The 12,623-nt window shown below is 41.2% G+C and overlaps 1 protein-coding gene across 1 annotated transcript in view; it reads left to right on the forward strand.

Annotated features, from left to right (window-relative positions):
- Window positions 1-12,623, forward strand: part of LOC149461351 (lipoxygenase homology domain-containing protein 1-like) — a 392,516-nt gene that overhangs the window by 114,857 nt on the left and 265,036 nt on the right. Inside the window, exon 18 of the mRNA XM_089678445.1 lies at window positions 1,362-1,448. Coding sequence (XP_089534571.1) covers window positions 1,362-1,448 — 87 coding nt within the window. The remainder of the gene's footprint in view (window positions 1-1,361; window positions 1,449-12,623) is intronic.

Below are 12,623 nucleotides of genomic sequence, written 5' to 3' on the forward strand. Positions count from 1 at the left end.
ATGTACTGTAATAAGGTTTTCACACAACTGTGCTCAAGATTTATAATATTTTTACAATTGAATCCAATTACAAAATTGGTGGGATTGAATCCAATTGAGGGAAAGCTGTTGGAATCCTGTGTGAAAAGCGTTATAGTTAGACCCCTTATTAGGGACATAGAACTTATTGGATAGTGCATTAGATTGGCCATTTTGCCACCATGTGCAGCTGAGCACAACTTCCAGCGACTATGTGATCTATTTTAATTCTTTATCGTCCTGACAAAGCTCTGTTTTCTGGAGCAAAACATGTAGAGTTTCTTTTTTTTTGGGGTCTTTAGGAGCACTTTTTGAATGCACATGGTATTCACTCCTCTCCCCCCTTTTTTTGGAGAGGTCTGTACTGCATTTTACAGTGCGTCATTTGCATTCCTCAAGACAGTGAGGAGTGAGGTATTTTTGAGTGGATATGGTGAGGTATGGGGCTTATCCATGAGAGGCTGACATTTATGCCCGTGGATGAGTGTACCCGTATTACATATCTATAGCAAGATAGATTATACTATCTAATTAGTTTTGTCCATGGGGTTACTCTATTTCCATAACAGAGATTATATATTCAAGCTCATAGGCTTATGATCAAACTACAGTGCCTCTTTGTATGCTGTCACTTCATCTAAAATGGTATGATATTTGATTTGGTCTGGTGTTATTAACCATTTGGATGTAAGGTAAATAATTGCAATGGTATCCAGTCATATTGTTGTGCGCAGTACATTCCACTTCAATCGGCATTAATTACAGCTGAGCATACATTTTTTATATATTTGAATAAAGATTATATATTTTAGATTCATCAATTGGCCAGATGGTGCGTAGGGAAACGCACCCTCATCCAGTATAGATTAGTGCATTATATTCCACTGATTTGTTCACAGTGTTAGACATTTTATATATATTAAAATATATATATATATATATATACATATATATCATTATATATAATATTGTATATATTATATAAATATGGGTATAAATAAGGGGAAGCTGTGCACTTTTTATGTATACATTTTTTTCCTCATACTGGCCACAAACACTGGGACATTTTTCCTCCCACTGACCACCAATAATGAGACATCCACCCATAACTCCATCCCAATGTGAACTTTTCCAACTATAATCATAATGCATTCTGGATAGTATTACATATGATTTTATATTTATGTATGGTGATCACATTTACTGAAGTGGTGCATGAGCATTTTTGTTTTGCTTTGTTTTAATATCTACTATTAAGTAATGTTTTGTTTTTTTAATTATGCCTTTGAATGCATGTATGGTGCTACATCTCAAAACTAATTTCCATGATTTTACCTTGATAGGTAGAAATTGAGGACATAGGAAAACTATACAAGATTAGGCTCGAACATGATGGGACTGGGAATTATCCTGAATGGAATCTTAGAAGGGTAAGATTTAACAGATATACATTGTTATTCCAGACAACACAACCACTTTTGTTATTCTTATAACTCTGTCGTACACATATTCCATCTACTTATAAATAGGATTGTATCATGAGTCTAGTCTGACAATAATAATGTGGGGAAAAGGCCATAATTCTCACCGGAGGTTTAATCTCTGAGAATATGTCATATTTTGTCTGTGCCGCCCCCTGACAAATACTTTGGGTCCTGAAAGTCTGCACTGCCTTTTTTTTTATTGCTTATGAAAGCTGTGTCGTCTGGCAGCCTGGATTACAGAACAATAGCAGCCTTATTGCCATGAAGGATTGGGGAGCTAGCACAGGGATAATAACATTGCACAGTCGTGCTTTATATTCTCCCCTCCGCATTGACTGCCTAAGCAGGTTAAGTCCTTTCTGTACCGAAGAATGGAGGGAAATTCAGCTTTGTGCTGTATTCCTGAAGGAGTATTCGGTCCTTACATTTCTGCAATTTCCATCCTGATCACATTCCTTTTACATCACCAAATGTGTTATTCAAGATGACAGGGTATATTCTTCAACCTACTGCTGCAGTTTCAGTACTGAGCAAGCGATATGCTATATAACAAAAGTAACTATAAATTCCGTTTCAAGGTGATAATGCCAAAAGTATTTTATAGGTATGAGTCCATAATGTTGTCTAGAAAACAGGATATAATATTGAGTATTAACCAATGCCCTTATATTATATTTATGTATTTCTTTTGCTTGGTGATGATAAAGAACTTCTCTCTTACTTTTTGAACTAACCTATTTCTTTGAGTAATAGACAGTGATGTCGTTATATTGGTGTTCTTAGAACCTGTTTACACTGTAGTGGACCCACTTTTCTGCATTGGATAAATGCAGGTCACCACTAAGGCACATAGAAAACAGTTGTTTTCCACTTGCCTTGTTCACAACGCTGATGTGCGGTGCAGAAATATACAGACATGTCTGAATTTTTCATCAATGTGCTAGATGCCACTGTTGCTGTTGCTGATGCTGACTATAGACCTGAATGGAGTTGCTGATTTGTACACTTCCAATAACATTTTTTTTTAAACAGTGGCAAAGACAGCAATAAAAACATGAAAAGCTTAAAACCGCTACTCACTTTAGCCAAAACAAAAATAAAAAATACAGTGCATCTGTATTAACCATAAACACAATAAACTGAACACTGCATTTAATAAAGAGTAAAGTTTGTTCAACATTCATACCACATACAGCCATAATTAATCCCCTTAGTCATTGACAGCTTCATTTGTTTTGTGTAGCGGCCTACTTTGTTTGTACACCCAGTTGCTGTGCAGTCAGCATACCTACCCAAGCTGTACATACTCATCACTTCACCCTTCCGCTTGCAGAGTCAATTACAAAGCTGAACTGCCCCGGGACCATCTCCTTGTTCCTCTGTCACTGAGAGGGAGGCAACCGGTGGCTGCTGCAGCATTGGGAATATGTTACGTTCCACCCTAAAAATGGGTGGAACAAGTAACATGTTCCCAAAGGGGAACCTATCCTTTAATGTCACTTTTGATGTCAGTAGCAGTTAGTCAGTTCCCCCCAGTGTCAGTGTCAGATTGCCCACCAACTATTTCATTCCCGGTAAACTGTAAGTCGCAGATCACTGCCATTAATAGTATAAAAAAATAAATAAAAATAAAAATTCCAGTATATATCCCATAGTTTGTAGATGCTATACTTTTCACACAAACCAATCAACATACACCTATTGGGATTTTCTTTACCAAAGACATGTAGCAGAATACATTTTGGCCAAAATTTATGAATTTGCGTTTTTTTTTTTTTATTGCATATGTTTTATAGCAGAAAGCAAAAAAAAAAAAAAAATTTATATATATATATATATATATTTTGTAAAAAGTTATTTTATCGTTTATTTCACCAAAAATAAAAAACTCAGTGGCAGTCAAATACCACCAAAAGAAAGCTCTATTTGTGTGGAAAAAAATGATATAAGATTCATTTGATTACATCATTGCATTACCGCGCAATTGTCAGTTAAAGTAGCACAGTTCTGAATAGCAAAAATGACCTGGTCATGAAAATGTAAAACCTTCTGGAGGGCAAGTGGTTAAGAAAAAAGACAAGCTCTCTTTCAGTAACAACAGATGGCTTTTCATTGTAAGCAACTTTCCACATGCTTACCTAGCTTTGCCTGCTCTACTGAACAAGCTTGTTACTTACAGAGTTGAGTAGCTCAAGCTGAAAAAAATCCCTGCCTACTGTGCAGTGCTATGATTTTCCATAAAAAGTTTCAGTTAGAGGGAGAGATAGTCTATCGTGTTCTTTGTGTCTTAGAAAAGTGTCCCCATTTAAACATTTCACTATGTCCATGTTTTGGTAAGAACTCCACGTAGATTTCACAACAGTTAGATGATTGTCTCAGGTCTCACTTATCCCAAGCTCCAAGCATATTTACTCTGTTGTGGGTACACCAGGTGACAGTCACTGGAGCCCATTTCCAGTCCAGCTAACACCATATGCAAATAAAGGGTTACACTCTGGTATTGTCACTTTCTTCCACATACTTTATTAGACAAAGTAGTACATCTTGCACAACTCCACCTAGAGATCGACCCTTTAATGCATTTCACCCTGTCAGGCTTAATCATAGAGGTTAAGCCTGACAAAGTGAATCGCGATAGACATGGTATATCTCACCACTCTATACAAAACTACAATTAAAAATGTTGGCTTTAGATACACTTTAATTGTATTTATTGTTTTTAACCACTTGTCATTTTAAAACAAAACCCTCTCCTTCCTTTTAAAGCAGATTCTTATTTAAATGTTTAGTTTTTATTGGAAAAGTTAATATATAGTTTCACCCCCAAGACCCCATCATTCTTGATTGTCACAAACCTTAATTACCTGTTTAGGTAAGACATCAGTTTTAGGTGCATTTACCATTGTGCTTCTAGAGAGGGTTTTCTTTTATAAATTTTTTATTGTTGTATTACTTTTTTTGTTTAAAATAGCTTATGTCTGGGTAATCGCCAAATATTTATCTCCACTTGTTTACTTTCTGACTGGAGCAACACAACTGCAGCTTGATAGCAAGAATCGCTTTGCATAACAAATTATACCATCTGGCTGCTTTAAATCTGTGTACTTTAGGAATATCAAAATGGAATAGAACTTAAGTCATTTTAATTATGCCCACATGATTTTTTGCGCCATATGTTCTATTGTATTTTCTACAGTCCATTTGATTACCACATGCCATAAATCTCATATGATAATTTGAAGGGTGTCAATGTATTCCCTTCACTGGAGAAAGCAATTAGGAATAAGAGAAAAAAAAACTCTTTCTCCCCAGCAGTTTTAATATCTACATTGTTCACTTAGCATTAAAGAGAGATCCTCTAGGAAATCACAGTAATGAATTTGTAATTTGATGGCAGTTCTATCAATTCTGCCATTCACACTAACAATATTTCTGTTTAGATTTTATTGATTTTAAATAGGAACTCCAGGCAAACAGCTAGTCAGCTAAAATAAATATGTTGTGTGTTACCTGTCATAAGATTAGTTCTGTTCAGCCAAATTTGCAGTTTCTAGTGTCACTTCTTCACCTCCACCTGAACCACTGAATAATGACTTAGCATCATCACCTTTGACTAATGAGTAGAACAAGGATCCAGAAAGCTGTAAAGCTGAACTAGGAATTAGTAGAATCTCCTTCCTGGCTATGTAACAAGGCAAAGGTGGATTAACAGAATTGTAAATACCTTGAAAGTTAAAACACTTATCACATGCTAATTTTGACTTAATAATTAGTTATTTGCCTGGAGTTCTATTTAAAATGTACATTCCTGTTTAATTAAAATAAGCTGTGTATGAAGTTTTACATGTGGTATCTGTTAAAGCTACTCATACTGTTCCTGGACTAGTTCCTCCAGCACTGTGTCACTTCAGAGCTGTGGTAAAACAATGACACACCTTTTTTACTTGTTTAGATTAAAGCAGTGGTTCACAACCCCAATCTTTAAAGCAGAGCTCCACCCAAAAGGGGAAGATCCACTTTTAGCCTTTGTCCCCCACTCCCCATTAAGGATTGGCACCTTTCGGGAGTGGGTACCCGAATTTGACAGGTACCCGCTCCCACTTCTGCTGCAATCGCCTAGGTGATCGGAAGTGGAAGTTGTCCTCCCCGTAGTCTTCTGGGACACGTGACAGGTCTCAGAAGACTACGGGATCATTCACAAAGTGCAGCGCATCTCGCGCATGCACAGTGGGCATCCGGCTGTGAAGCTGCAAGCTGTCACAGCCGGGTGCCCACACTGAAGATGCCGGCACCAGGGAGAGAAGATGGCTGGTGAAACCAGCAGTGGTGAAGACACCGCTGGACCAAGGGACAGGTAAATGTCTGTATTTTAAAAGTCAGCAGCTACAGTCTTTGTAGCTGCTGACTTTTTTTTTTTTCAGATGGAACTCCGCTCTAAGTACCCCCATCAGGTCATATTTGCAGAATTTTCTTCACCATGCAGAGGTGCTTTAACCTTTTGCCACCCTCCCACAGTACATTTACTGCGGGCAGGCGGCACGGGCAGGCTGGATTATGTACATATATGTCATCCAGTCTGGGGCAAGCAACAGGCCACTCCAATGACTGCTATGTCCAGTGTACATAACAGATTGTGGTTCCCAGTACTTGGCTACTTTGAGTAGACAAGGGATCGTGTGATTGCTATGCAATGAATTTCATTCATAACAGCTGTGATTTCTGTAGAGTGATGCTGTGATTGGCCCACAGCTATCACACAGTACCTGGGCCAAACACAGCACTTTGTATCATGTGATAGCTGTGGGCCAATCACAGCACACAATAAAATTAAAAAAATCAATTTTCAAATATATACACCATAGTTTGTAGGTAATATAACTTTCACACAAACCAATTAATGTAAACTTATTGGGATTTATTTTACCAAAAACATGTAGCAGAATACATTTTGGCCTAAATTTATGAAGAAATTACATTTTTTATTGGAAATGTTTTATAACAGAAAGTAGAAAATATACATTTTATTTTTAAAATTTGATCTTTTTTGTTGATATAGCAAAAACAAAAAAATAGCGGTGATCAAATGCCACCAAAAGAAAGATCTATTTGTGTGAAAAATTGAAAATGATATAAATTTAATTTGGGTACAGTGTTGCATGACCAAGCAATTGCCAGTTAAAATAGCACAGTGCTGAAAAGCAAAAAATGGCTTGGTCGTGAAGGGGGTAAAACCTTCAGCAAGTAGTTAAACAATGTCAATGTCTTAGAATTTAGGACAGCTATTTTATCTAAAGGAAATTCCCAAAACATGGCCTATGGCAAAGGATAACAAAATGAAGCTTTATAATGATCCAAAATGAATGCCTAATAACCGAGATCAACCCCATCGTAAATACATCAGCTGGAGTGTGCAGAAATACACATTTCTATCTCTCCCTCATGGTAAAATCCATGTTCCCAGTGCATTTCATAACATCTGAAACTGAATAATATTACAGCCAGAGTAAGGGCATATTTACCTCCCACAGTTAATTACTAGCGTTTTGAGCTGAAACACCCGTACTTTAATAGGAGTACCGAGAGCAGAACCAGCCCAATGCCTCTCCTAGGCAAACTGGGCATCTGGAAGCTGCCATATTTATATTGATTGTGAAGGTAATTTAATGCTGGACAACAATATGCAAGTTTGAAGACTGTAACCTGTAGGTAATCAAAGACATTATTACCTATAGAAAACTGTATCTGGGACATGTTCGTAAATGCAGTGACATCCCAGCACCCATAATTAGACTGAATGATTGGTCAAGTCATTTCTGTCAACACCCCCCTCGAAGTCCAGTAAAAAGGGACTGCAACCACAGTTGTCAGCTCTCATGAGACATCAAAACAAGAAACACCCAACAGAGCTTGTGAAAGCCGCTGTACCATCGTGCTTATTCATTAGACTCTGCAAACCAGGACTTGCAAGAATTTTTATTTTTCATCCCTTTGTCTTGCTGTTGTATTGTTGCCAATACCTTTTTCTTTTCTGTAAATACATTATTTGCACCATTTTTCACTTTTTCATTATTAAACCATATTTTGAAAAGTGTTAAGATCTCTAATGTATTAACGCAGAGTTAAAAGAATCCCTGTCTGTTTGAAGAGCGCTACTGTAGTATAAATCTCTGGACATACTTGTCTGTGGCAAGTGTGTGTGCAGACATTTATTTAGAGTCATAAATTGCTATTGCTAATATTGTGAAAGTTTACTACTTCCCTATAGCAGTAGTTGGTGGCAATGTAAAAAGTTAATTGCTTAGTACTAAACCCAGTGCCAATCACTCTTAGTCTGTTGGCACTTGGATTGTGGCCCCCAAGCTGGAAAATCTTTGTGCAGAGTGAGGCTGTGAGTGTCATTGTTGTGTATCAGTGACAATGAGGTGTGAGGTTGACCAGTCTTTTGTCAAAAGTTGTTGAGGAGGGGGCGCATGCGCGACCAGGGATGATGTCGGACGCGGATTGCTGAGCTCCGCTCATCCCCGGCCAGTAGTGACTCACCCGCTCCACTCCACGGCATATTCTCTGCTACGGGTGAGTCACACAGTACAAGCACCCGGCCCAGCATAAGGGAGAGGCTTCCATGGGGAAGATAGGGCGCTGGAAGCCCCCCTCCCCGCAGCCGCAGGATCCGCGGCCCTCGCCGCTCCGACGCTTTTTGACTAGGCCGCAATCCCCGGCCTCAAGTAGTGTCAGGAGTCCGAGGAACGATCCCGGACCCCCAGTGGCCGCGGAGGGTACTGCACCCTGCACTCTAACAGAGCAGCTGACAGCCTCTGCTCTGATCCATCCACAAATGGAGGCTCCTGGACCCCCGGTGGCCGCGGAGGGTACTGCACCCTGCATTATAACAGAGCAGCTGACAGCCTCTGCTCTGATCCATCCCCAAAGGGAGGATTCTGATTCCCAAGCCACAGCAGGAGGGGTTATGGACCACCCTACACCAGGGTATCTTCCTCCCCCTAGCCAAAACCCTCAGCAGGCTATATTGTCCTCTACGCTTACAATTTCTGCGTTGGACGATAAGTTGCAAATCTTTTTACGTAATAACACCGCCTCCATAACCGCTGAAGTTGGTAAATTGGCTATAGATCTCAGAGGGGAAATAGCCCAGATTGGAGACCGCACGGATAAACTGGAAAACAAGTTTGATGATTTGGTGCAATACGTTCATGTCTTGGAGGAAGATAACGCATATCTGAAACACTCCATGTCCCAAATGCAGCTCCAACAAGAAGACCTGGAAAACAGGGAACGGCGCCAAAATATCCGTATTCGCGGTATGGCCGAATCTATTGCTGATGCACAACTACACCGCCACCTACTGTCCTTCTTCATCGCAACTGCTCCCATGATCCCAGAGGCAGACTGGCGAATGGACAGGGCTCATCGCTCTCTGGGCCCTAAACCTGTTGAGGGCTCCAGGCCACGCGACGTTATAGTCCGTTTCCACTACTTTCAAAGCAAAGAAGCCTTACTATCATCGGTTCGCCACAAATCCTCTTTGGAATTTAAAGGTGACAGACTCCAACTCTTCTGCGATCTTTCTCCGATTACTCTTGCCAAACGGCGTGCTCTGAAGCCGATCACCACACACCTTCAGCAACATCGTGTCCTGTATCGTTGGGGGTTTCCCTTCAAGCTGGTCGTTTCTAGGGACAATACTCAAGTTGTTCTCCGGGATCTTCATGAAGCGGACTCTTTCCTAAAACAGTTGGGACTTCCACCTTTATCGGATGATGTGTCCTCTTTGCCGCCTACCCCATCCCGTCCTTCCGCCACCCCCAACAAGATCTGGACACCAGTCCGCGGAGGTCGGAAGAGACTCTCACGCACCCCGCAACGTCCGCGTTCTTCTCGATCAAGTGATCCACCTGCCTGATGATTCTCAGGGGTGACCTTCTGTGGCTAATCTGGTGCTGTTCTCTCTCTCCTGTTTCATACATGGTTTTTATACCATGTATGAAATTTTTGTCATTTTGGCCGGCCAAACCCTTGGTGCATTTTTTGCTTCTGTTTCTCCTGGCCGGGTTTGACGACCTCCCGGTTGTGTCGGATGTCGTGCTACCCCCGATCTTGTCTAGCCATTGGCCTAGACGACTTGGACTTAGTTGACGTTCCCAAGTTTATATCCTTGCGGATACCTGTTTTTCACTGTATATTCTTTTCTTTTGTGTTATTTGCTTGTTTTATGTTTTTTGTTTTCTATTCTACTACATCAATGGTATTTCACTCATTTGTCATGGTAATACATGTAGTTCAGTTGTTGTTATTTCATAATGGCTTTGAGGTTTCTGTCGTATAATGTTAAGGGCCTCAACTCCATTCAAAAACGGTGGATGGCTTTGAAGGAATTTCGATCCTCAGGAGCAGACATTATTTTTGTCCAAGAGACCCATTTCAAATCATCTGGCTCCTTTCGTTTTGCCTCAAGATTTTTTTCCCAAGCCTATTCGGCCTTTGATCCTTCCGGGAGGGCCGGGGTGGCAATTTTGATTAGGTCACACTGCTCCCTTCGGGTTGTTTCCTCCAAGGTTGACCAACAGGGTCGCTTTATTATTTTGGAATGTATGCTTGGTGACACCCCCCTTGTTCTGTTGAATTTATACGCCCCAAATACGGGTCAATTGCAGTTCCTTTCCCAAACACTCGCTGACCTAGATTCCATTTCCACTTCGCAGGTGATTGTTGGGGGTGATTTTAATTTGATTTTTTCTCCTCATAAAGACAGGAAGGTTCTTTTTGAGTCCACCCCCTCGAGGCGGCAATGCTCCTCTTCAAAATCTTTTCGTAGACTGATAAGGGAGCATCGTCTCTTCGACGCCTGGCGGATTAAACACCCCCTTCATAAACAATTCACTTTCTACTCCACCCCTCACCGTAGTTACTCTCGTCTAGATCATTTTTTCATCTCTGCCCCACTGCTTTCACTTCTGGTTTCTTCTGAAATCAACCCCATCACTTGGTCTGACCATGCCTCTTTGACTTTAAACCTTTTTTTTCCTCCTGTTATACCCAAACCATGTCATTGGCGCCTTAATGAGACCTTTCTTTCCACAGACCATTTTAGAGATGAACTGTCGCAGGGACTTGATACCTACTTTACACACAATTTTGGCTCCGTTGCCTCTTCCTCAACTCTGTGGGAGGCCCATAAGGCGGTCTTTCGAGGACTCTGTATTTCTATGGGTTCTCGTTTAAAAAAGTCCTCGGCGAGTGCTAGGGCCTCTCTTATACATCAGCTATCTTTTGCGGAACGACGGTTACTGGCCAAGCCGTCCATTTCTGGGCTCCAGAGGGTAACATCTCTACGGGACCGAATTAAAGTTCTCGACTCCAGTAAGACTGCACAATCCCTCCTCTGGGTTAAGCAGAAATTTTATGAATTTTCCAACAAACCCCATCGTATGTTAGTCAATCGACTCAAAGCTCAGTCCCCTTCTACGATGCCTGACCTTTTAATACAGCCAAATGGAAGCCCTACCTATGACCCTCGGGTTATGGCAACCCTTTTTGGCTCATTCTATGGGAAACTGTATAACTGTTTGACCCCAGACCTTCACCCGCCCCTCACACAGTCATCGTTTGATAATTTTTTTGACCCTTTGTCACTTCCGAGAATATCACCTTCAGACATTGCCACCCTTAATGCTGACATTACGCTAGAGGAATTACTGGACACAATTAAACATCTCCCTTCTCGTAAAGCCCCGGGACCGGATGGATTGCCCTACTCCTATTATAAATCTTTTATTGGTATTCTGGCACCTCATCTCCTCTCTTTTTATCGAGATCTTTTCAAGGGGGTCACACCCCAGACTGAATTCTCCCGTGCATATATCTCGGTTATCCCTAAACCCGATAAGGATCACTCTATTGTAGACAACTACCGCCCCATTGCCCTACTTAATTCTGATTATAAAATTTTCACTAAAATTTTGGCCAACCGACTGTCCGGAATTATTTCCATACTTATACATAGGGACCAAGTGGGCTTTGTACCTGCCAGACATGCTGCAGATAATACCAGGAGATCTATTGATCTGGTTGACTTGGTTAACCGATCCTCTACCCCTGCTGTGTTATTGAGCTTAGATGCTCAAAAAGCTTTCGACCGTTTAAGTTGGCCTTATATGTTCATGGTCTTGGAGAGATTTGGTTTTAGAGGCCCATTTGTAGCAGCCTTGAAGACCCTTTATTCATCCCCCTTCTCGCAGGTCAGATTAGCTTCTTTTCTTTCACTTCCCTTTCAGATGTCAAATGGCACACGTCAGGGTTGCCCACTCTCTCCCTTGCTGTTCATTCTTTGTCTGGAACCATTAGCCATCGCCATCAGGTCGAATCCGGATATTTGTGGGATACAATCCCATTCCCATGAGTACAAGTTATCGTTATTTGCAGATGACATCCTCCTCACACTTACGAGCCCCCACACCTCCTTACCGATTTTGCATGAGACTCTGAAACAATTTGGGGCTATATCAGGCTACAAAGTCAACACGTCCAAAACTGAGGCACTCCCAATACATGTTCCACCTGCTGTTCTAACCTCGCTTCAGCAAGCCTTTCCCTACCGGTGGTGCACCCACTATTTAAAATATTTAGGTACTAATCTTACTTCCTCTTACCAATCCATATACGAGGCCAATTTCCCCCCACTATTTATAGCAATTTCTCGCTCTCTGAAACATTGGGATACCTTGCCCATCTCTTTCCTCGGACGCATCAACGTCTTAAAAATGACCGTGTTACCCAAACTTTTATACCTGTTTGCAACTCTCCCCGTCCCCGTTCCTATGTCCAAACTTCACTCCCTTCAGAAATCTTTCCTACATTTTATTTGGCACAATAAGCGGCACAGGATTGCACGTTCTGTTCTGCTCTCCCCGCGTTCTAGGGGGGGATTGGGGGCGCCGGATATAATAACATACTACTATGCAACTCACCTTCGTTTTCTCATGTCATGGTCCACCCACCATCCTCCCAACACATGGACTGAGATCGAATCATTGCAACTGTCCCCAGCTCATCCATGTTCCCTCCTTTGGTCGACCTCAGCAGTGGATGTCTCTTCCTTCCGCC

This window comes from Staurois parvus, unplaced genomic scaffold (genome assembly GCF_062004578.1).
Source record: "Staurois parvus isolate SC_StPar_1 unplaced genomic scaffold, SC_StPar_1.0 ptg000205l, whole genome shotgun sequence".
Lineage (NCBI taxonomy): Eukaryota > Metazoa > Chordata > Amphibia > Anura > Ranidae > Staurois > Staurois parvus.